At 44.0% G+C, this 26038-nt stretch overlaps 1 protein-coding gene across 1 annotated transcript in view; it reads right to left on the bottom strand.

Moving 5' to 3' along the window:
* The window catches only part of LOC126176443 (echinoderm microtubule-associated protein-like CG42247), a 349669-nt gene that overhangs the window by 191994 nt on the left and 131637 nt on the right, over positions 1-26038 (bottom strand). Inside the window, exons 3-5 of the mRNA XM_049923600.1 lie at positions 23196-23312; positions 13331-13630; positions 2620-2716 (exon numbers count right to left, since the gene is read on the bottom strand). Coding sequence (XP_049779557.1) covers positions 2620-2716; positions 13331-13630; positions 23196-23312 — 514 coding nt within the window. The remainder of the gene's footprint in view (positions 1-2619; positions 2717-13330; positions 13631-23195; positions 23313-26038) is intronic.

Raw genomic sequence — 26038 nt, 5'->3', positions numbered from 1 at the left:
GGTACGCGTTTCTCGTCCTTACACGATGCATCATAACAACGTTTGACCAGGCAACGCTGGTCAACTGCTGTTTGTGTATGAGAAATCGGTTGGAAACTTTCCTCATGTCAGCACGTTGTAGGAGTCGCTACCGTCGCCAGCCTTGTGTGATTGCTCTGAGAAGCTAATTCTTTGTATATCACAGCATCTTCTTCCTGTCGGTTAAATTTCGCGTCTGTAGCATGTCATCTTCGTGGTAAAGCAATTTTAATGGCCAGTAGTGTATAATTTCGCGCTGTGATATGTTGCATTGTCCTGCTGGTAAATGCCACCATGCCAAGGAAAAACAAGCTTCTGTTGATCCGTTGTGCATTTCCAGAATGACAAGGTCTCTCAGGGAATGCCACGAAAACATTCCTCAGACTACAATGGGCCCTCTTGCGGATTGGACACTTTCGACGATTGTTGCAGGGTGTTTGCTCTTGGACATTTCACGCCGTACAAACACATAAACACTGATTAATCTGAAAACTCCACCTATGAGCACTGAGTGCACTTCCAGTTGTGGTACTGACTTTCGAATTCCAGCCTTCGTCACCGATGAACAGCAGTCAACACGGGTAAATGAAACAGGCGCCTGCTGCGGAGACACGTACTCAGAAACGTTCGCTCAGCGGTCGTTGAGGAGACAATGATGGTAACCCCTTGGTTCATATGGGCGGTCGGTTGCCCGACAGTTTTGCGTCTCTGCGCCCGTATACATCTCCTCTCAACTCTGTGGCGCACCACAGTTCCCTCGCCGATTGATCTGGATAGCGCCGTTTTGTCATACACGGTATACTTTAACTACTGCGCCACGCGGACAGCTTAGGAATGTTTGGAAATGCTTCCATCCTTGGCCCGAGCGCCAGTGATCAAGCCTTGGACGTCAACTTACAAGGAGACGGCACGACCGTGGGGTCGGGGATTTGTCCGAAATTTTGTGTGGTGAAAGAGGATCCCTAACACCTCAAGTGGTTAAAATATTAAGACGCACTACTCGGAAAATCCCGGGAAAAATCAATCCAAAGTTTCTTAGGTGCCTTATGAATATAAAATGTTAGTCCATTGCCGACCCGCCGTCTGGCCTGCATGGTTAGCGCTCGGACCCTTACGCCAATTTTTTTTTCTTCTGTTGCTTGCAAAATTGCAGCGCATTGTTACAGAAGAATCGTGAAATTAATTCCCGGGAAGATTGTATAAAAATTCATTCTATAATTCACCGTCTGTTACCGTCACCAATATTCCGAGACATGATTCAATAGCCTGGTTTGCCTCAAAATTATCAGAAACTCGAAACATTTTCGTATATGTTAATGGGGCATGTTTTTGTACAGATTTATTGCAAACGCCCTGTGATTGAAAAATATCCGTTTTTATATGTTGCGCAAGATGTCGAAAATATTATTGCTTTGTTTGTTTTTACGATAATTACCACTGCGGTTCTTGTTATAATTATTATATGTATAAAAACTAAAAGTTTCCCAATCGACATTATTATTCTGATTAAAAACCCAATGTTTCCCCTCATATAATTTACAATTAAAAATGGAAAACCCACCACCATGAATTGTGTTGTTGTACAAAAAGAAAATAATTTTTATTCAATAATGTAACTAATTTGTTAAAGATAATGTAGGTTTGCAAAACTTTCTGAATAATTGGTGGAATAACAAAAGAAAATGAAAGAGATAAAAAAAAGTGCCAGAGGAGGAATCGAACCCGAGACCTCTGGCGTAAGACTCAGAGGCCTAAACATCTACGCCAGACGGCGGTTCGGCAATGGACTAACATTTTATAGTCATAAGGCACTTAAGAAACTTTGGATCGATTTTTCCCGGGATTTTCCGGGTACTGCGTCCTAATATTTTAACCACGTGAGTTGTTAGGGGTCCTCTTTCACCACACAAAATTTCGGACAAATCCCCGACCCCACGGTCGTGCCGTCTCCTTGTAAGCCACTCCGTGTCCGCATGGCAACGACTGCACTGTCTTTCGAGTTCCCAAGACAGGCTTAATGTACTCTCCACTGCTAGCGCTACCACCTACCGTGTTTGAGTGGTTATTGCACGTTGACTACGAACATAAGCGGTGGTTATATTAATGTGACTGGACCGTGTATATTGCGATGAGATGGCAGAGCGAATTTAAGTAGGGATCTGCCCTTTAATTTAGCTGATGACGAGACGTATGTGGTGAAGATTTCAAAATTGTATGTCTCTGGACTCGAGCCAAAGCTTTTATGCTGGAGCTGCTATTGTGTTGCAGAGTGGCTGACACGTCCGTTTTACTCCAGCGATCATCCAGCCTTAGCTACCCGCTTTGTTATTTTAATTCTCTGCCCCGAATTTTTCTTTTTCCTGCCAGTTCTCAGTCCGACAACGTACGCGATTTTCGTCGGTGTGTGTGTGTGTGTGTGTGTGTGTGTGTGTGTGTGTGTGTGTGTGGACGCTCATTCTTGTAGCGTATTATTTAAGTTTCTTCTTGTATTTCCGGTTTTTCACAATTTTGCACTCTTTATATTCACTCGTCTCATAATACTTTAGTTCGAGCGATAAAGAGGTTCCTGTTGTCCATTCACACCAAACGTATCATCATTACCGTCCTCACCATCATCATCATCATCATCATCATCATCATCATCATCATCATCATTATGAGGCATGTAGAAGATATAGTCTTGTGAAATCGGATGAATCTGTCTCAAACATATTGTAGTTTTGATTAGTGTGGGCTATCACCTGATATTGGGCAGATTCATGCACATTTTAAATGAGTACATGAGAGAAGTCAGTGGTAGAATACAAATCTCCAATAATGTCAAACGTAGGGTATGTCCACAGTACATTTATAGAAGGTAAGAAGGAGTGGTGAAAAATAATCCACAGAAGATATTTCCATTCCGGAAGACATTCATACACCGCCACCATAACTGGGTGGCAACTCATCGTAATTTCGTGTGAGGAGACAGTTTTAGAGAGCAAAGTGACCACTGCAGGTCACTTTGTACAGAAGGAAGGAAGCAGGAGAAAATGCGATTGGGGGAGGGGAGGGGGGGAAGCAACTCTAGACTTCCTTCATCGCACAAAACTGGATGGCCAAAGACAGATGACGCAAAGGTTACTTCGAGATGAGTTTCCTTTCTCACTGGAGTAATCGCATCTCCGCACCCAAGCAGCATGTGCGCCTCTGACAGGTTACCTGCTGACGTCACCACAGCCGCCGCAGCCGCCCTCGCCGTCTTCTCTGCGCCTCGTGAAGCATAATGGACGGCAAGTTGTCACTGCCACCATTTTGTGAAGTCCCCCATCACAAGGGCTGATCATCGTCACCGTTGCGCGATCTACAGTCTACTGTTAAGCGAAGAAATAAATCCATGCTTGAAGTATGTTCTGCACTTCTTCTACCAAGGGCCTTGGATGTTCGGCTATGCAGCACCATCGCATCTAAGCGAAGTCTGCAGCTAAGAAAAGTTTGTTCGATTTAAAGCATCTACCACTCTTAAATGGAACTACAGTTCGGCTATGTATCTTCTAACGTAGCTGAGGCACTTTTCATGCTCTTTCAATGAAATCGGACAAAAATTCCTCTAAGTTTTCTAGATCGTATTTACACTGTAGCCATTCTAAACATGCCTGGAAACTGAACTGAGCATATTTTTAACCATTCATCGTTCTACGCTAGGCTTTGGCTAAGGTGTCATGGAAGAACATAACACTATGAATAAACGCGTGCATAAACTGAAACTGTTCTTATTTGGGAGAGGAAGATCAAAGGTAGTCAGCACGACTCGTAAACTCGATTTCACAGTGTTAGCATTTTATGGAAAAAAATCACAGAGCTAATCATATTTCTTAAGTTTAGTTTGCGTCAATTATTCAATGACTGAAAGAGAGGAGTAATCAGTTTTCTTTGAGTAACATGTTTTATAAATTTATTAGAGTTCGACATGCTGTACCACGATTTTGGGTCTTTAAAAAACAGTTTAAGATTTTTTTATTTTTATTTGTATTTTTATTTTTTTGTGCAGTTAAGCCACGTATATAGCACAACTGTAACGTTATAGTTTCGGATCAGTGTTTTTGTCTAACGTAGTACCTCACGGATATTTATTGTGGGGCGCATTCCTGACAATAATTGTTAATCAATTCGTTATTTAATGGATTCGTTTCAGTGTATTAGATTTGCATAATAACGCAGTGTTTTATCTACAGGACTGCAGCTTCTCTTGCGAAACATTTTTGAGTTCATTAAAATATTTCTCAAATCACAGCAAGTCGTATTTATTTTCGTAAACTTAGTTCGTTACTATGATTAAATATACATGAACTGCATTTTAAGCAGATCAAATCCGTGTCTGTGTTTCATGAGACTTGGTGTGGATCTGTGTTTCATGAGACTTGGTATGGATCTGTGTTTCATGATACTTGGTAGGGAGCAGACCGGTGAGGAGGAAGGGGGGCAGGGGGCGGGGGGGGGGGGGGAAGAGGACAGGACACAAAAGTACAATGTAGTATATGAATTTTATGAGTTTCGGGAGCATCATTGCAGTGTGAAGTCTCATACTATACAAACGTTGGTCTTTCCAATAATTTTCTTAAACATATACATACTTTAGAATACATATCGGCAATATTTACCAAGTCTCACTGAAAGTCTCAATTCCAGTAGTATTATTTGTAGCTTTACAGGAAGATGGTCCCGAGGAGTGCTGACACCTTTGGTGTGAGTGATATAACTTCGGTCGCTAAATTCTAGAGAAATACGTCTTTCCGAATAGTTAGTCATGCCTTGGCGAGCTGTAACACGCTGCCATGCGGCACCTGTTGTACCAGACTGCCGGAAGAAACTCTACATGTCGTAAGTGGGGTGCGGTTTGATAGCGACTCGCTGTCATATGGCGTACTGTTGCGCTGGTGGACAACTAACTGTTGGCATTGGAATGGCCTGTTTGAAAAATTAGGATTAGAGGGTAGGATAAAAGCGATATTCCGCAAAACTGCTTATCGGAATGGTGTTGAAAAAGCGTTCCAATTTCATTCACTTTTCAATAGTCGGTGGGAAGAACAACGGTTATTTCTTAAATTCACTCTCGTCATCCTGATCAAGAACGAAAACTTCAACTTTAGAGAGCACTCTCGACGACAAATAAGGTCAAGGTTAAACACAATTCTTATTAAGTCTATATATTTGAGACGCAGGTCACACGAACTATATCACTGCCAGTTTCGACTTAATACGTAATTGATATCTACTATCTTTCATACCAGATGACGCGTTAATGTTCCAGTGTCATGTTCTATTGATAAACCCTTTATGTAAGGGGGGAGTTTGTTGTACATCCTTGCAAAAAAATCATGAAAATTTGTGCAAAATCCATCAGCAAACAGCGTGTTCACATGAGAGAATTGTATCAGAAATGTAACGAAAAATTCATGGAACCATAAAAAGCCACTAGTTTGCGTTTTTCAACAGGCTAAAAGTTTTCTCCTTACTGTTATTCAGCCAACCAATATGCCTTCATCCATCAAATTGCTGAAGACGTTAATGAGAAGACGATGAGAGTAGTGGATCAAATCAGGGAACATTATTACGCAGAAGGGGTCTCGCAGCCCTATCTCGCCTAATGTGGGAACAGTAGAAAAAGAGTTCATGGTTCGCTGAAATAACACACAAAACTCGAGATTTTCAGCCACGACAAATATTGACAGAATGTTACTTCAATACAACGGGTTACTCGGTGTCACTAATTTCTGGAGCTGATGTTTATTTGTCTGGTGCACACATGACGTACAATCAGTTCCTTTTCCATCATTCCCACTATCATTATCCCACTAATGAGCAATATTCAAAGTATCAGGACGCGTTCTGCTCACAAACAGTGGTATCTTGTTCCCTAAAACTTAACCCAAAGATATTTTGCGGTTTTTGTTTGTTCTAAAACCGAACTATTCGCACTGACTCTAATAGAAGCCTAATGAATCCAACACGCTAGCTGACAACACTTGACGGATTCCGCATTTACATGTGTAGTTTTCGAATTGCTATTATGCCCCAGGTAAAAGATGCGATCTTTCTACGAAGTAACGTTTTCTTCTCGCTTCGACTATGGAGAAAGTGCGCGAAGAATGGTTTCTTATAGTTTCTGTGCAAGCTGATGTTAGGCTCATTTAATCTTTACGATCAGCATGAGAGGTGTATGTGGCAGGCCACACAATATCACTGCACCATATTGCTCCTCAGTTTTCTAAGCAAATTTTCTGAAGATATTAAGTTTCTTTCTTAGAGTATGAGTCAGTTAGAATTTCTATATATCTCTTACATTCCCTTGCAAGTCAAACGGGCCTCTAATGATTAACGTTGCTCTTCTGTATGTATGCTCTAGGTTTATTGTTACACCAATCTCTTATGCGTTTCACACACTGCAGAAATATTCCAGCATACGCTGTTCAAGCATTTTGTAAGTGATTTCTCCTGCAAAAAGTGAAGTTTGCACTACCCCACCAACCAATCAAAGACTTCTGTTTCTGCACTCATGGACGGGTCATGATTATCCCATATTCAGTCCCCACTTAGTATTATTACAGGTTTTTATGTGGTATGGTAGATTCTAGTTGCTACCTATTAATCATGTAGTCAAAGACTACTACATTTCTGAATATCATGAAGTGTACAATTTTACTTTTTTCTGCATTAAGCAACAATTCCCAATCTCCACATCACACAGGTATTTAGCCGAGATATGATGGGATAATATAATAGTTATTTTGATTAGGTGACACTTTCTTGTGGCTGACCACTGAATTGATTCCATGCTATTTGTCTTAACTGTAGCAAGCATTGATAATTATGCGACTTTAGGAGAGAAATAAATTGAAAATATGAGAACTAATGAGAACGTACAGATATTTCGGGTGCTCTAGGATATCGACTCGTTTTTGGAAGTACAACTGGAAGTTGGATGAAGCCAGTTTTTCGTACTGGTATTGCATCTGCCAGGCATCGTGTGAATGAAATACTTTACTTTCCTCACTATCTACAATTACAGGATGTCAGAGTACTGGTGACAATAGTGTGATATCTGTTTTCATGACTTCAGTGTTTCAAGAACCGGCTTGACCACTCAATAGAGCTGGGGCATATCAAATTGGCAGTACTGATGGGGCTGCCAAATAATTTGTAGCTCCCACGTATTTACCTTAACAGCTCTGTTAAGAAACGTTGATAATAGCAAAAAGAGGTGTTTTACGTGATTCTAAATTGTGCTATGCCTTTATTTCTGTCATATTGAGCACCCAAAAAGACTTAATTTAAATATGTACGAGATCCGTTGTTCTAGAAGTTAGAAGTAATTCAGTGCAATCTTTAAATTTTTCGACTACTTCATAGTGAGACATTGTGAAGTTTCTATCAGAACCCACGCATATTTCTCCGATTGTTTTATTTAAGTGTTTTCCAAAGGGCTAAACCTCTTTCATGGCAACCGAATTATCAGGCAGGCATGACAATGTATCGACAGATGGACGAGTTGAGACAAGATGTTGGGTGAAGCCGATCTCCGCAGGACATAACGATTCAGTTGCGGCAGCCGCCGAAAGAGGGTGAAGACAGTTCTTAGAAAAATAAGCACCACTGACTCAAGGAAAGGCAGAATTTTTATAAAAGTTGTCACCAGCGATATAAAACCAATATTAATGGGAGTTTTTCAGTAACAGGAGGTGGAGCGCATTGTAACCTGAACACCCACGAACGTTCACAAAGCTGAACGGACCTAAATTCAGAGTAACAGTAACCTTACTGAACTTGCGCTTAGTCAAGCAATGGCCCACCTCTAAGGTGAAAACAAAAGAGTCATGGCTTAGTTCTCCGTCGGTACTGCCGTTAGCAACGATGAGAGGTAGAATAGAGTTCTGTAAAACGTGTTGTATATTTCGCATTGTAGCGGACCCGCCTATCACCTAAATTCAAGTATTCTTTTTATATGTGGGAAATGCACTGAAGCGTCAGAGAAACTGATATAGGCATGCGTATTAAAATACAATGGTATGTAAACAGGCAGAATACGGCGCTGCGGTCGGCAACGCCTATATAAAATAGGCGTCTGGTGCAGCTGTTAGATCGGTTACTGCTGCTACAATGGCAGGTTATCAAGATTTAAGTGAGTTTGAAAGTGGTGTTATAGTCGGCGCACGAGCGATAGGACATAGAATTTCCGAATTAGAGCGATGAAGTGGGGGTTTTCCCGTACGACCATTTCACGAGTGTACTGTGAATTTCAGGAATACGGCAAAACATCAAATCTTAGACATCGCTTCGGCAGGAAAAAGATCCTGGCAGGACGGGACCAACGACGACTTAAGAGAATCGTTCAATGTGACAGAGTGCAATCCTTTCGCAAATTGCTGTCAGCGTGCGAACCACTCAACGAAACATCATCGATATGTGCTTTCGAAGCCGAAGGCCTACTCGTGTACTCTTGATGACTGCACAACACAAAGATTTACGCCTCGCCTGGGCCCGTTAATACCGACTGGAAACATGTTCCTTGGTCGAACAAGTCTAGTTTCGAACTGTATCGAGCGGACGGACGTGTACTGGTATGGAGACAACCTAATGAATCCTGAAACCTGCATGTCAGCAGGGGACTGTTCAAGCTGGTGGAGGCTCTGTAATGTTGTGGGGCGTGTGCAGTTGTAGTAATATGGAACCCCTGATACGTCTAGATACGACTTTGACAGGTGACACCTACGTAAGCATCCTGTCTGATCACGTGCATTCATTCGTGTCCAATGAGCATTCCGACAGATTCTGACAATTCCAGTAGGACAATGTGACACCACACAGGTCCATAACTGCTACAGAGTGGCTCCAGGAACACTCTTCTGAATTTAAACACTTCCGCTAGCCTCCGCAGACATCAACATTATTGAGCGTATGACGGGTGCCTTGCAACGTGTTGTTCAGAAGAGATCTCCTCCCCCTTATACTCTTACGGATTTATGGACAGCCCTGTAGGTTTCATGGTGTCAGTTCCCTCCAGCACTACATCAGACATTAATCGAGTCCGTGCCACGTCGTGTTGCGGCACTTCAGCGTGCTCGCGGTGGCCCTAAACGATATTAGACAGGTGTACTAGTGTTTTTGGCTCTTCAATGTAACAAGTCAGGTGAATCAGACGCCGCACGCTAAGTGATAGCAACATTAACAGAGAATGCCATAAGGTCTGTTTCTTCCATTCGAACATAAACTACCCTACTGTTACAATCAGCACCTGGTGCAGACCAATTAACATGTTGTAATTAATGGATACTGAATTCAGGAATGCTAAAAGTGAAGCATGTTCCGTACGTCGGACACAGAAGTGATTTAAACAATCGTGGCACCAGTTGCTTTTACTTGGCACGTCCTGAAAAAAGTCGCTAGTCGAAAATATGTCCCAAACATACGCACAAGTAAGGTAATGACGTAGTGGAGGCACTAAACGCTGAGGTGACGAAAGTCGTGGGATACCTCGTAATATCATGTCGGACCTCCTTTTGCCCGACATAATTCACAAACTCGCCGTGGCGTGGACCCAACAAGTCGTTGGAAGTCTCCTGCAGAAATAATGAGCCTTCCTGATTCTACAGCCGTCCACTAAGTGCTGCCAGTGCCAAATAATCGATAGGATTCATGTAGGGCGATGTTGATGGCTAAATCATTCCCTAGAATTGGCCCCAATGTTCTGAGAACAAATTGCGAACAACTGTAACCCAGTGACGTGAGATCGTTGTTTCGGAACGTGAAATCCATGCAAATTGTCTCCAGGTAGCCGAAAATAACCATTTCCAGCCACCGATCGGTTCAGTTGTACCAGAGGATCCAGTACGTTCCATGCAATCGCAACTAACACCATTATGGAGCTACCACCAGCTTGCACAGTGCCTTGTTGACAAAAAAATGTTCAAATGTGTGTGAAATATTATGGGTCATAACTGCTAAGGTCATCAGTCCCTAGGCTTACACACTACTTAACCTAAATTATCCTAGGGGCAAACACACACACCCATGCCCGAGGGAGGACTCGAACCTCCGCCGGGACCAGCCGCACTGTCCATGACTGCAGCGCCCTAGACCGCTCGGCTAATCCCGCACGGCCCTTGTTCACAACTTGGGTCCATGGCTTCGTGGTGTCTGCGTCACACTCGAACCATACCATCAGCTCTCGCAAACTGAATTGGGATCTAGGTTGTTGTCTGAGAGGTAATGGATGAAATTTGGTATTCTCGCCACACTCTTGACATTGTGGATCGCCGCGCGGGATTAGCCGAGCGGTCTATGGCGCTGCAGTCATGGACTGTGCGGCTGTTCCCGGCGAAGGTTTGAGTCTTCCTCCGGGCATGGGTGTGTGTGTATGTCCTTAGGATAATTTAGGTTAAGTAGTGAAGATGAAATGGGAGATATAATACTGCGTGAAGAGTTTGACGGAGCACTGAAAGATCTGAGTCGAAACAAGGCCCCGGGAGTGGACAACATTCTATTAGAACTACTGACAGGATTGGGAGAGCCAGCCCTGACAAAACTCTACCATCTGGTGAGCAAGATGTATGAGACAGGCGAAATACCCTCAGACTTCAAGAAGAATATAATAATTTCAATCCCAAAGAAAGGAGGTGCTGACAGATGTGAAAATTACCGAACTATCAGTTTAATAAGCCACAGCTGCAAAATACTAACGCAAATTCTATACAGACGAATAGAATAACTAGTAGAAGCTGACCTCGGGGAAGATCAGTTTGGATTCCGTAGAAATATTGGAATACGTGAGGCAATACTGACCCTACGACTTATCTTAGAAGCTAGATTAAGGAAAGGCAAATCTATGTTTCTAGCATTTGTAGACTTAGAGAAAGCTTTTGACAATGTTGACTGGAATACTGTCTTTCAAATTCTGAAGGTGGCAGGGGTAAAATACAGGGAGCGAAAGGCTATTTACAATTTGTACAGAAACCAGACGGCAGTTATAAGAGTCGAGGGGCATGAGAGGGAAGCAGTGGTTGGGAAGGGAGTGAGACAGGTTTGTAGCCTCTCCCTGATGTAATTCAATCTTTATATTGAGCAAGCAGTGAAGGAAAGAAAAGAAAACTTCGGAGTAGGTATTGAAATCCATAGAGAAGTAATAAAAACTTTGAGGTCCGCCGATGACGTAATTCTGTCACAGACAGCAAAGAACTTGGAAGAGCAGTTGAACGGAATGGATAGTGTCTTGAAAGGAGGATATAAGATGAACATCAACAAATGCAAAACGAGGACAATGGAATGTAGTCGAATTAAGTCGGGTGATGCTGAGGGAATTAGATTAGGAAATGAGACACTTAAAGTAGTAAAGGAGTTTTGCTATTTGGGGAGCAAAATAAATGATGATGGTCGAAGTAGAGAGGATATAAAATGTAGAGTAGCAACGGCAAAGAAAGCGTTTCTGAAGAAGAGAAATTTGTTAACATCGAGTATTGATTTAAGTGTAAGGAAGTCGTTTCTGAAAGTATTTGTATGGAGTGTAGCCATGTATGGAAGTGAAACATGGACGATAAATAGTTTAGACAAGAAGAGATTAGAAGCCTTCGAAACGTGGTGCTACAGAAGAATGCTGAAGATTAGATGGGTAGATCACATAACTAATGAGGAGGTATTGAATAGAATTGGGGAGAAGAGGAGTTTGTGGCACAACTTGACTAGAAGAAGGGATTGGTTGGTAGGACATGTCCTGAAGCATCAAGGGATCAACAATTTAGTATTGGAGGGCAGCGTGGAGGGTAAAAATCGTAGAGGGAGACCAAGAGATGAATACACTAAGCACATTCAAAAGGATGTAGGTTGCAGTGGGTACTGGGAGATGAAGAAGCTTGCGGAGGATAGAGTAGCATGGAGAGCTGCATCAAACCAGTCTCAGGACTGAAGACCACAACAACAACAAGTAGTGTGTAAGCTTAGGGACTGATGACCTTAGCACTTAAGTCCCATAACATTTCACACACATTTGAACATTGTGGATGTCGGAACATTGAATTCCGTAACGATTTGGGAAATTGAATGTGCCATGAATCTAGCTCCAATTTCTATTTCCCCTTCAAAGTCCGTTAATTCCCGTCATGCGGCCGCAGTCACGTCGGAGAAATATTTCACATGAATCATCTGAGTACAAATGCTCCGCCAATGCACTGCCTTCTTGTGTACGCGCTATTACTGCCATTTGCATGTGTGCATGTCGCTATCCCAGCTACTTCAGTGTAAGAAAGATGTTGTGAAATGCAATAGGCTTAGTCTCAAAATCCCGAGAGCTGACCTCCAGTAGAAGATACTTCCTAAAACAAATACCTCGCGTCAGAGAAATTCGGGCTTATGGAGAGGGGATCCGACGATCCTTCTCGCCTCATGCTTTCGCGAAAGGAGTAGGAATGTAGAGGTGTAAATACCGGGTGATCAGAAAGTCAGTATAAATTTGAAAACTTAATAAACCACGGAATAATGTAGATAGAGAGGTAAAAAGTGACACACATGCTTGGAATGACATGGAGTTTTATTAGAACCAAAAAAAAAAAAAAAACATATTGCTAGACGCGTGGAAGATCTTTTGCGCGCGCCATTTGGTGATGATCGTGTGCTCAGCTGCCACTTTCGTCACGCTTGGCCTCCCATGTCCCGAGACCTCAGTCCGTGCGATTATTGGCTTTGGGGTTACCTGAAGTCGCAAGTGTATCGTGATCGACCGTCATCTCTAGGGATGCTGAAAGACAACATCCGACGCCAATGCCTCACAATAACTCCGGACATGCTTTACAGTGCTGTTCAGAACATTATTCCTCGACTACAGCTATTGTTGTGGAATGATGGTGGACATATTGAGCATTTCCTGTAAAGAACAATCATCTTTGCTTTGTCTTACTTTGTTATGCTAATTATTGCTATTCTGATCAGATGAAGCGCCATCTGTCGGACATTTTTGAACTTTTGTATTTTTTTGGTGCTAATAAAACCGCATGTCATTACAAGCATGTGTGTCAATTTGTACCTCACTATCTACATTATTCTGTCATTTACTCAGTTTTCGAATTTATACTGACTTTTTGATCACCCGGTGTATGAACGAGGGGTACAGTAGTTGTCCACCAGCGCAGCCGACTACAGGGCAGTGGCGTGGGTCGCGGCCTCTGGCTGGGGTACCTTGGACGGGAGCGTCCCTGTCGTCGTCGTGGGCGCCGTTGGCGCGCCAGCGCGGCGGGGGCGGCGGCGGCTGCTGCGGGGGCGGCAGCAGCGGCTCGTGGTCGAGCAGCGCGGGCGGCGGCGCGCCCCAGCGCCCCTGGGCGTGGCCGGGGGCGGAGCGGTCTCGCTCCCGGTCCTTACCGTCGCGCTCCACGGCGGGCAGCGCCAGCGGCACGCGGCCCTGCCGGCTCTTGCTGCGGGCGCGCCGCGCCGCCTCCTGCTGCACCATCAGCTGGTTGGCGCCGCCGCCGCCGTGCGTGTTGGCGCGCGACCGCGACCGCCGCGGCGAGCCGCCCACCTCGCGGCCGCCGCAGCCCAGGTAGAACGTGTCCACGTCCGCGAACTCGTTGCGCAGCTGCGAGAAGCTCCGCACCTGCCGGGTGTTCATTTCACTCGTCATCCGAAGCAAATAAAGCCATTAGCTGCTACTGGGCATTGAAGTAGGACAGTGGGGAAAGCTGAAAATTTGTACGAAAAGCTCTCAAAATACCGCTACCAGCCACAAAAATTCTTGACAACTGAATTATTTACTTAGCGACATGTTCCTAGGTGATACCTCATCATCAGCCTATACTGGCTTTACAAAAACATTCAATACAGACACACTACGAACCTCTGCACTGCCTTAGTTTACTCTGCAGCCGTGTACTGTGCACCAGCGTGGTTAACCGGCAAGCATGTAAACAAGGTGAATACCCAGCTCAACGCTGCTATGAGTACCATAACTGGATGCATAAAGACTACCCCACTATATTGGCTTCCAACACTTAGTCATATATCTCCACCCTCCCTGCGAAGACAGGAAGCTCTGATGAAGGAATACACAAAAATAATGAATAACCCCCTACTTCCTATCCACGAAGATGTCCCAAGTTTGGAAAGAATACGACTCCGCTCCAGAAATCCCCCTTTAAGACTGGCCCAACAACTGTCAGCTGCCAACTTCAACATGGATACTAAATGGCACGAGAGCTGGAGTGGTAGTGCTTCCCCTGACAACCGTGAACTTATCTGTCCATCAGAGAAACCTGAGGGGTTTGAACTTCCACGACAGCTATGGAAAAGCCTAAACAGAATCCGAACAGGACATGGACTATGTGCACACAATCTACACAAGTGGGGAAAGCTTCCCAGCCCTAACTGTGGGCCAGCCGCGGTGGCCAAGTGGTTCTAGGCGCTTCAGTCCGGAACCACGCGACTGCTACGGTCGCAGGTTCGAATCCTGCAGCATCACCTGCAAACAACATAAGACGGCTGCTCGGATTGTCTCCCAAATAGTTTATATAGATAAGGTACGTCAAAGGGCCATTAACACTACCTTGGGGGATGCCAGAAATCACTTTTGTTTTACTCGATGACTTTCCGTCAATTACTATGAACTATGACCTTTCTGACTGGAAATCACAAATCCAGTCACATAACTGAGACGAGATTCCATAAGCACAAGCCGCTTGTGTGGTACAGTGTCAAAAGCCTGGAAATCCAGAAATATGGAATCGACCTGAAATTCCTTGTCAATAGCACCCAACACTTCATGCGAATAAAGAGCTAGTTTTGTTTCACAAGAACGATGTTTTCTAAATCCATGTTGACTGTGTGTCAATAGACCGTTTTCTTCGAGGTAATTCATTAAGTTCGAAGACAATATATGGTCCAAAACCCTGCTGCATATCGACGTTAATGATATGGACCTGTAATTAAGTGGATTACTCCTACTACCTTTCTTGAATATTGGTGTGACCTGTGCAGCTTTCCAGTCTTTAGGTAGGGGTCTTTCGTTGTATATGATTGTCAAGTATGGAGCTAATGCATCAGCATACTCTGAAAGGAACCTAACTGGTATACAGTCTGGACCAGAAAACTTGCTTTTATTAAGTGATTTAAATTGCTTCACAACTCCGAAGATATTTCAAAAACTGTTCCAATGGCTCTAAGCACTATGGGACTTAACATCTGAGGTCATCAGTCCCCTAGACTTAGAACTACTTAAACCTAACTAACCTAAGGACATCACACACAGCCATGCCCGAGTCAGGATTCGAACCTGCGACCGTAGCAGCAGCGCGCTCGGCCACAGCGTCCGGCCCGAAGATATTTACTTCTACGTTACTCATTTTGGCAACTGTTCTTGATTCGAATTCTGGAATATTTACTTACTTCGTCTTCTTTTGTGAGGGCATTTCGTAAGACATTGTTTAGTACCTCTTTTTTGGCAGCACTGTCTTCGCTAGTATCTCCATTGCTATCGTGCAGAGCTTGTTTCTTGCCGCTAACATACTTCACATACGACCAGAACCTCTTTGGATTTTCTGCCAGGTTTCGAGACAAATTTTCGTTGTGGAAACTGTTATAAGGATCTTGCATTGAAGTCCGCGCTAAATTTCGAACTTCTGTAAAAGATCGCCAATCTTGGGGATTTTGTGTCTGTTCAGATTTGGCATGTTTGTTTCGTTGTTTCTACAACAGTGTTCTGACCCGTTTAGTGTACCAAGGGGGATAATTTATTTGGTATAAAACTCTCAATTGTTGCCGATACTATTTGTCTGAATTCAAGCCACATCTGGTCTACACTTGTTTAGTTGGAAGTAGTGGAGATTATCTCTCAAGAAGGCGTCAAGTGAATTTTTATCTGCTTTTTTGAATAGGTATATTTTTGTTTTTTTTAGTATTTTTTTTGGGGGGGGGGGTTACAATATTCATTCTTGCTACGACAACCCTGTGTTCACTAATCCCTGTATCCGTTTTGATGCTCGTGATTAGCTCAGGATTATTTGTTGCTATGAGGTCAAATGTGTTTTCACAAGCGTTTACTATTCGCGTGCGCCCTTGAACTAACTGCTCGAAATAATTTTCAGAGAATGCGTTTAGCACAATTTCGGATGCTGTTTTATTCATACCTCGGGAATTAGACATGTATTTTCGCCAACATATCGAGTCTAAATTAAAATCACCATCAACTGTAATCGTATGAGTCGTGTACGTGTTTGAAATCAAATTGAATCTTTCAGCAACTGTATCATCTGAATTGGGAGGTCGGTAAAAGGAACCAATTATTATTTTTTCTGGTTGCCAAAAGTGACCTCTGCCCATATTAACTCATAGGAACAATCTACTTCAATTTCGCGACAAGATAAACTACTTCTAACAGCAACAAACACGCCACTGCCAACCGTGTTTAGCCTATCCTTTCGGAACGCCATTAGGTTATTCGCAAAAATTTAGGCTGAGCTTATCTCCGGCTTTAGCCAGCTTTCAGTGCCTATGATGATTTGAGCATCAGTGCTTTCTATTAGTTACGACAATTTACAACTGTCATGCCGATGGTTCCTGTATTTACGTTCTTTCTGTGTTCGGCCTGTACCCTTGACTGAGGCCCTTCTTGCGTTTTCCCGAGACCCTCTAACCTAAAAAACCACTCAGTCCACGCCATACAGCCCCTGATACCCGAAACCCAACCACCCTTTGGCGCAAGTCGAAGAATCTGCAGCCTACACGGTCGTAGAACCGTCCGAGTGCAAGTAAGACTGCCAGCCTTTACCACTTCTGTTAGCCGCTCGAAGCCAGAGAGAATCTCTTCTGATCCAAAGTGACACACATCGTTGGTGCCGACGTGAGCGATCACCTGCAGTTGGCTGCACATCTGGAATCACTCCACCCGACATGCACGCGGAGTGCACATTGGTTTTCTTTTCCTTCTCGGCAGCTATTTCCCTAAGGGGTCCCATAACGCGCCTAACGTTGGAGCTCACAACTATCAATAATCCCACCCTCTGCGATTGTCCGGATCTTGCAGGCTGAGAGCTTTCCTCTGAAACAGGACAGGTGACAGCATGTGGCTCAGTGACAGTGTCGGCCACAGACAGCACCTGGAAACTGTTTGTCAGACAAACCGGGGAGGATTTACGTGCGGCCGCCTGGGAAGTCTTTAGCCGCCTGCTATGCCCCAGGGCGACCTCCCTCTTGATCACAGGTGAGAGGTCAACCTCAGTGCGAGCAGTAACTGGGCTGGCTACCGGTGAGGACCAATCGGAGGAATCGGACTTGCTGGGCGTGCGTTGGATCCCTACGGCCGGCCCACAACACTGGTGCGTCAAATGCCTACGCACAGGTCATGTAACTCGCCTAAATAACGGGCCGCTGCTTTGCGAACGCGGTGACGGCGCCCGGTAGCGACCCACATGGGTTCCATAAGATTTACATCAGGAAAATTTGGTCGCCAAGGCATCAACGCAAGTTCACTATAATGCTCCTAAAGGCACTGTTCCACGATTCTGGCTCCAAGACAAGGACAGTTAAACTGCAGAAAGATGATATCGCCGTCGGGGAAGACATCAAACATGAAGGGATGAAGATGGTTTGCCGCTGTCGGCGTGTCTTCGTTTCCTACCTCAGGTCCCATGCAAGCGCAGGAGAATGACTCCCATAGGATAATACTACTCCGTGGGGCGCTGCAAGTTTCGAGCCGCCGTTCACCTCGATGACGGCGTTTGTGGAGGCTACCGTTCACCTAGTGTATCAAAAATGTGATTCATCCGAAGTGCCGAGACGATTCTATTGATCGATGGTCGAATCCCATTGGTCCCTTGACCACTGAAATCGTAACTGACGATGTCGTTGGGTCAACATGTGAATACGTATGGGTGGTCTGCTGCGGAACTCCATGTTCAACAATGTACGATGAACTGTGTGCTCTGAATCGTGCACCAGCATTGTGCTCTATCGACAGAGATGCCACAGGTCGCCATTTGTCCTGCATTACAAAGCAGGTAAGATACTTTCGTTCCGCGTCACAGGCCCACAGCACCAGCAGGTCGCGGTAGGCAGTGGTCATAATGCTTTGGTCGATCAGTGTACAGTGGGTGTATGACTGTTGGAGAGGAACTGAATCATGGAACGAGTAGACGAGTGTAGAAGAAATCAAAAAGGGCTGACAATAAACTGCATGTAGTCCATCACCTATGTCCTCGTATCGTTGAAATAAAAAGAATAAAATAAAAAAAAGATCTTGTTATAAACACATTTTTATCAACATTGTGATATTCGCTATTTTTGGCTTCATTAAAACAGCAAATAGTTAACACTTTCAGCAGAAGGCAAATACTTGTTTATAAAGAATGATTAATGTACAATAAGATGTCGCATAGCGACGGTGGAGTTTCCTAAATAATGTAATTCGTCGTCTTTGAGCGGCAATATAAACAGAAGAATACGGATCAATATGCGATCCTTCACTATTTTGTTCGCTGGAGAACAAATGAAGCCCTGAGTGCTAAACACTTGTACTGTTTTTCTTAAGCAAGACGGACGCAGATCTGTGGCTGTCTGATCTAATTTTTACTATTTGTATAAAAACGTGTTCCGTCTAAGTTTGAGTGAAGTGTAAAAAGAAGAACTGTTATAACTTATCGTGGCGATACACTGGCGACTCAAGAGGACGATGGCTATATAAAAGAGCGCTCAATGGACATGAAACGGACATAAAAATCTATCGTCATTGTTGTACTAAGCATAAGGTACGAAATATGTTTTAGTTGTAATAAATATTTGTTCTGCAAATATTGAATCATTTATCAGTGCTCATTCCTATCATCTCCTCAGTATTATTTTCATTTTAATTATGTATTTTGCTAAGATTACAGAAATGTGCGTGTTACATTGACAAAAAGAAAACTGTTTCATCGTCTTATTGCATCAGCTTTAATATTGAATTTCCCTTTTGTGTGATGTTACAGTTGTTTTTGCGACCTTAAGAACTTTCTGGTCCCTTAGGAAATTGTTTTGTCATAACAATAACTTCACGACCTGGTATGATCGTATCTACGATCATGAAGTAATTGGAAAGACGATAATGCAATTTCTTAATCAATAGCACTCTAGCTGTGACTGCTTCAAGTTACGCGAAACTGCAAGTAAAGACTATTCACATTGCATAATGCAATATTTTATGACAATGGTCAATCCATGATTCTTACGCCAATTGTGATTGATAAAACAGTAAGCGAAATCTCAAATTCCAACTTTTCCATTGAATAACAACATCAATTTTATTTTGTTACATCACAACATCCCTGCTTGAATATTTTGTATAAGATTCGAAAAAATGATTAAAACACTTTCTAGCTTCTCCTGAAAATTTTACCTTCTGAGACGTTATGCATTTTGAAAAGATGCTACTCATATGTGGTACACTTTTTTGTAGTTTGCATTTACATCCCCCCCCCCCTCCCATTGCAGTGAGTTGTCATTGACCACTCATTAGTTTTTATTTTAAAAGGAGTTTAAATTTACACACTGTTAACTTACTTCTCATTTAATACAATAACTGATGAAAAGCAGCTGGACACCTGTTACTTGACATTAATATGGGGTGTGCCCAGCCTTCGCCTTTAGGTTTGGATTCTGATGGGTCATCAAAACCATACAGACACTTATAAGTAGGAAGGAAGATCGGGTTTAATATCCCGTCGACATCGAGGCCATTAGAGACGAAGCACAAGCTCGGATTGTGTCAAGGCTGGGGAAGGAAATCGTCGTGCCTCTTCAAGGGAACCATCCCGGCATTTTCAAAATGTTCAAATGTTTGTGAATTCCTAAGTGACCAAACTGCTTAGGTCATCGGTACCTAGTCTTACACACTACTTAAAACTAACTTATGCTAAGAACAACACGCGCACCCATACCCGACGGAGGAGTCGAACCTCCGGCGGGAGAGGCCACGCAGTCCGTGACAAGGGGCCTCAAACCGCGCGGCCACTCCGTGCGGCCCGGCATTTTCCTGGAGGGATGTAGGGAAATCACGGAAAACCTAAATCTGGTTGACCGGAGGCGGGTTTGAACCGTCGTCCCCCCGAATGCAGACTCCTCTAAGTATAGTTTAATATGGAGTGTGTTCACTGTCTTCCTTGATGACAGCTTGAACTCTGCTGTAGACAATTTAAATGAGATATCTGAATGTCTCTGGACGAGCGGCAGCCCATTCTGCCTCAGTAGCGGAAACCAGAGAAAGTATGGTTGAATTGCATTTTCCTGGAGACATATGAGTCTCACCTCTAGGACAGATACTGAAGGAATGAATTGAAATTTCTACTAAGTCCGAAGCCAGGTATCCTGGTTACTAGGCAGATGTGCTAACTACTACACGACCGACGATTTAAGAAGGGGAAAGCCGGCCAGTGTGGCCGTGCGGTTCTAGGCGCTTCAGTCTGGAACCGCGTGACCGCTACGGTCGCAGGTTCGAATCCTGCCTCGGGCATGGATGTGTGTGATGTCTTTAGGGTAGTTAGGTTTAAGTAGTTCTTAGTTCTGGGGGACTGATGACCATAGATGTTAAGTCCCATAGTGCTCAGAGCCATTTTTAAGAAGGGGAAAATGGGCCGAAGGCCTGATTTTAGGTTTGTTTTAGGGAGGACATTGGACTAAGGTGCCCGTGCAACCCTCTGACCCCACAGTGCTATGGTGGTGTAGTGGTTAGCACATCTTCCTAGTAGGCAGGACGCGTTGGTTCCAGTCCCAGATTTCGTATAAATTTTAATTCATTATTTCAGCTTCTATCCGTATAGGAGAAAGTATGTTGGAAGTTGGGGGTCGAAGTTTTAACTCATCCCAACGGCGTTCCATTGGGTGCAGGTCGGGAGACGGGGCAGGGCAGTCAATTTCAGGAATGTTATTGTCCACAAACCTCTGCCTCACAGATGCTGCTTTGTGACAGGATACACTGCCATGCTGATACAGTCATTGCCTCAGGACTGCTCCCGTTCTGTTTTCAGTACACAATGCTGTAAACTGTCCTCATGCCCTTCCGCATTTAGCGCTCTCTTAAACGAAATGAGGGTCCATACCATGTGAGTTAAGGAGCATTGCGCTCTCATTTAAGTAAAGGATCGAAAGAGTCAGCCTACAAGAATTGTGAAACGAACCCTGTCATCCAGGACCGCGTGCCACAAAGGGCGTAGATTCACCACAAAAGGGGGAACCCACAGGCGTCTATTGTCTATTGAGGCCTAAGCGCTGTAGTGTGCGAGTGAGGCAGACGAGACCCTACGTCATAGGGAAACCCAGTAGAAGACGTTTGTGGCCGAGGAGATGAAGCAGTGTTAAATATGGCGGACCTAAGTTCGGCCATAAAGGGAAACATGTATGAAAACTATTTAATTCTGTAGTAATGCAGGGAATCAAGCCACAGTAATTTTAATCTGCCATCCCCTATAAATTGTTTTCGTGGGCTACTAAATGTAGCGATGATCTAGGAGAAAGAGGTGACAGTTCTGGCGGAACGTGCTAGCAAAGTTGAGTAAGTTGGTGGAGTGAAAGTTACGGCTGAGCGGAGAGGGATTTTTGGAGTAAACACTACAAAGAAGAAGATGCAAAATGCTCATAATAAATATCTCGTTAGAAATATGGATGAATACGTTATTAGACAACAATTTTTTGCTATGTTGAACATCAAAACGTAATATCGAATTTGTGAAAAGTTCGCACCTTTGCCGCAAAGAAACATGATTCGCGGTTAGCAAGGGAACTTTAAGAAAACTTGTTCTATCTATGATGATTGTGGTGGTGGTGGTGGTTAGTGTTTAACGTCCCGTCGACAACGAGGTCATTAGAGACGCAGCGCAAGCTCGGGTTAGGGAAGGATTGGGAAGGAAATCGGCCGTGCCCTTTCAAAGAAAGCATCCCGGCATTTGCCTGAAACGATTTAGGGAAATCACGGAAAACCTAAATCAGGATGGCCGGAGACGGGATTGAACCGTCGTCCTCCCGAATGCGAGTCCAGTGTGCTAACTATGATGATTGTTTTTAGAAGGTGTCAGAATAGATAAGTGGTCATATGTGTGAACTGAACGACGTAGTTTTTTCTTTTTTCTTTTTTTTTTAAAAAAAGCAGATTACCTTATATTTTTACGAAGAGGTTAAGCATCAGAAATAAAGTGGCCAGTCGTTCACAATGTGTACTATCCGTCTCTCCCTGCAGCTTGCTCCAATTTGTCTCGGAATATTGAACATCTTGCAACATTTTATGTTGTCGAACGCTTTTCTGGTTGATATATTTCCGAAATTCTGATCGTATGTCTCCAATTTCGTATACTCTACACACTAACATGAATAATCGTTTGGTTACCACTCCGACCCAATAATTGAAGAATTTTGGATGGAACTTTACCTATGCCTTCTGTCTTTTTTGCTGACGAGTCTTTCAGAGCTCTGCTAAGCTCTGACTGTAATGCCAGATCACCTGTGTCTTCCCGTACAAAGGCTATTTGTGTGTGTTTGTCCGTAAAAAAAGAAAAAAAGAGCAGTGATTTAAACTTCCAGGTACCGTAACAAAAGCTATAAATTCGATGAACAAATGTCATAAAATCAGTTTGTAACAACTCAAAATGACTCAATATATGTAAGCATTTACTTCTTCACACTCATAGTGACGTAACGATTTAGCATTCTTCGATCAGTCGTAGAGCTGTAGTCATTTTACTGAAAGCACTTCTCAGATTTCATACTGTGAAGCCATCGAATTTGTGATTATGACGTTAGCATATTCCTACTGCATTGGAGTAAATAACAGCTACGTAACATAAATAACAAAACTAAGCAACATTTTGAGATAATAAACAACACGTGAAATACTACTTCGCAACGTAATGTAACTAAAAAAGGTGCGAAACACATATTTCTGTTCGATTTTAGTACCTAACATTGGAAATATTAACTAGCAAATTTATAACATTGTAAGTGATTCATTTTTGCAGAATGACTGATTTGGTTGTCGATTACAATACATAGTTTCACTCCTTAAGTTGTGAAGGCGATAGTTATTGATGGTTTCAACTTATGGCCTGTCTTCAGTGGACTAAAGTATAACCAATATCTGTGTTTAAAATAATGATTGCAGAACACTCCAGCCACACTTGAGGAATTGGATTAATAATTACAGTACTCACCTCCTGCCCGGAGACGGTGTACATTCGCTTGGCGCCGATCATCTTTAGCACCTGTCCCAGGTCCTCCAGCACCTCTTCGAACGGTTGGGACGTGCGAAGGTTCAGCAACACGCGACACTGTGCACACACATAAAAAATGCAATTGAAAATACTCGTTAGAGATAAAGATTATAAATGATGGAATATACGCAGAAGGTAATGAGAGTGTAAAACTATGAACATCTTGACCGAATAATACCAAAGTGAAACATCAATATTCTCATGCTGTAGGTGAGCAGTTCGCGACTCGCGGTCATGCCATTTATAACGCGTTATCTTGCTTTTATGGTTTTATCGCATCGTTTTCCTTTAATTCGATTTACTGGCGTCACTAGGTTACTGGTTTGCTTGCCCGTGAGTGGCAGCAGCAGCGCTTGTCGATAAGTGCACTGTCGTACTATCTCTGTAGCGACCGCTAGTATTTCCGGGTCGTCGTGTGTCTGGAGTTCAGTCGGGGACGGAGCGCCAGTGAGGCGCGGACAGCCAGTACTTGCCGACCGCTGGCCACACACATGAACTGTCCGACGGAAGTAGATTGGAGCGGGAACGACCGCCGGTTGGTCGTCTCACCGGGCGACGTGTATTTGATCTTTTGACTGTTTCTGGGCCTCGTCAGTTGGTCATCTTGCCGGACGTGGGTCGGTTCCTTCCTTGTGCAGAGATGTCGTGGCTAATGGGCAAGAGTTACCTCAGCATGGTTGGGTCCGAGCCAGTGTGCCCGGGTCGCCGTGTCTCCGCGTTCCGAACGGACATCGAGTTGAGTCGGGTTGGAGCTGCAGTCAGCTCCGGACAGCCAAGACTCGCCCGACCATTGCCGACAATCATAATTTGAGTGGCGACGACCTTGGTTAGTCGTTCGGTCGGTCGTCTCACCGGGCGACATGTATTTGGTCTTTTGACTGTTTCTGGGCCTCGTCAGTTGGCCATCTTGCCGGACGTGTTTCGGTTCCTTCCTTGTGCAGAGATGTCGTGGCTAATGGGCACGAGTTACCTCAGCATGGTTGGGTCCGAGCCAGTGTGCCCGGGTCGCCGTGTCTCCGCGTTCCGAACGGACATCGAGTTGAGTCAGGTTGGAGCTGCAGTCAGCTCTGGACAGCCAAGACTCGCCCGACCGTTGCCGACAATCATAATTTGAGTGGCGACGACCTTGGTTAGTCGTTCGGTCGGTCGTCTCATCGGACGACGTGTATTTGGTCGCCGACCGCTTATGGAAACTGTGTGTGTGTGACTTGTCATTTCTCCTGGTTGTTCGACGGTGATTGGTTTTAGCATTGTCGGAGTTCTTGGTGCAAATGTTCATGTGGAACTGTGTGTAGCTTCTGTGATTTTCATTGAGCAGGCGAATGCTGTCTGCGTACTGGAGTAGGTAGTCGGTCGGTTGCGACAGAGTAGGGAGGGAAGGCACTCAAATTGGAATTGATTAGTTTGTTGGTTGGTTCGTCAGCCGTCCCGAGGTCATGCTACCACCTGATTATTTAGTGTTATGCTTGGCTGCCTGTCTCACCTAACCTGTTGTTAGAGATTCCTCCCCAGGCCGACCCTTGGAACACTTCCGTGCACCACTGTTCTGTTGTTTGTGATTGTGATTTTCTTTTGTCGCAAGTACTGTGCCAGACCTTCAGCCGTGTATTAATTTTGTCTGTTCTATGTTCAGTATATGGCCTTCAGCGGAACCTTATGTGAAGTATTTTAAGATTAGGCCTACAGCCGTGTTTTATTTAAAATTATTGTTTGCTCTGTATTTAGGCCTTCAGCCGCGTTAGTTTTAAAATTTGTGGCTTTCAGCCATAATGTGTAAATTCCTGTCTGTAAGGATTCTCTTTAATTATCTTGAATTCTTAAAATGGCCTTCAGCCGTACTGTGTAAATGCTTATCTTAAGGTTTGTCTTTAATTATTTTGAATAATTGTTTGGACCTTCAGCCGTCAAGATATTTCGAGTTTTCTAAAGATGATTTTCTGTTTTACTGTGTAAATGCTTGTCTTTGAAGGTTGCCTTTTGTTATGTTGAACTATTATTGGGCTTTCAGCCGAGGAATTAATTTAAGTTTCCTTAATATGCTTTTAGCTGAGATTTGTAAATGCTCGCCTTTTAAAGAATTTCCTATGCTGACCTGAAATATTATTTGGGCCTTTAGCCGAGAAGATATTTTAATTTTACTTAAGTAAGGCCTTCAGCCGTTTGTCTAAATTCTTGTATCACTAACTGCGACATAATCGCGTATACAAACAGTGATCCAATACTGTAAAATGCTTTTTTATTCCAGTCTCTGATCACAAATGAATTCTTTAGACGATGATCGGTTTCAGTCTGTAATGACTATCCTCAGATATTTTTTACACCATGTCCTAAAATGGTACGGCCATAATGGCATCGTCAAAACATACACTCCTGGAAATGGAAAAAAGAACACATTGACACCGGTGTGTCAGACCCACCATACTTGCTCCGGACACTGCGAGAGGGCTGTACAAGCAATGATCACACGCACGGCACAGCGGACACACCAGGAACCGCGGTGTTGGCCGTCGAATGGCGCTAGCTGCGCAGCATTTGTGCACCGCCGCCGTCAGTGTCAGCCAGTTTGCCGTGGCATACGGAGCTCCATCGCAGTCTTTAACACTGGTAGCATGCCGCGACAGCGTGGACGTGAACCGTATGTGCAGTTGACGGACTTTGAGCGAGGGCGTATAGTGGGCATGCGGGAGGCCGGGTGGACGTACCGCCGAATTGCTCAACACGTGGGGCGTGAGGTCTCCACAGTACATCGATGTTGTCGCCAGTGGTCGGCGGAAGGGGCACGT

Source organism: Schistocerca cancellata, chromosome 3, assembly GCF_023864275.1.
Source record: "Schistocerca cancellata isolate TAMUIC-IGC-003103 chromosome 3, iqSchCanc2.1, whole genome shotgun sequence".
NCBI classification, from domain to species: domain Eukaryota; kingdom Metazoa; phylum Arthropoda; class Insecta; order Orthoptera; family Acrididae; genus Schistocerca; species Schistocerca cancellata.
Note: the sequence above shows the minus strand (reverse complement) of the source record. Positions and strands in the feature narration are given on the sequence as shown.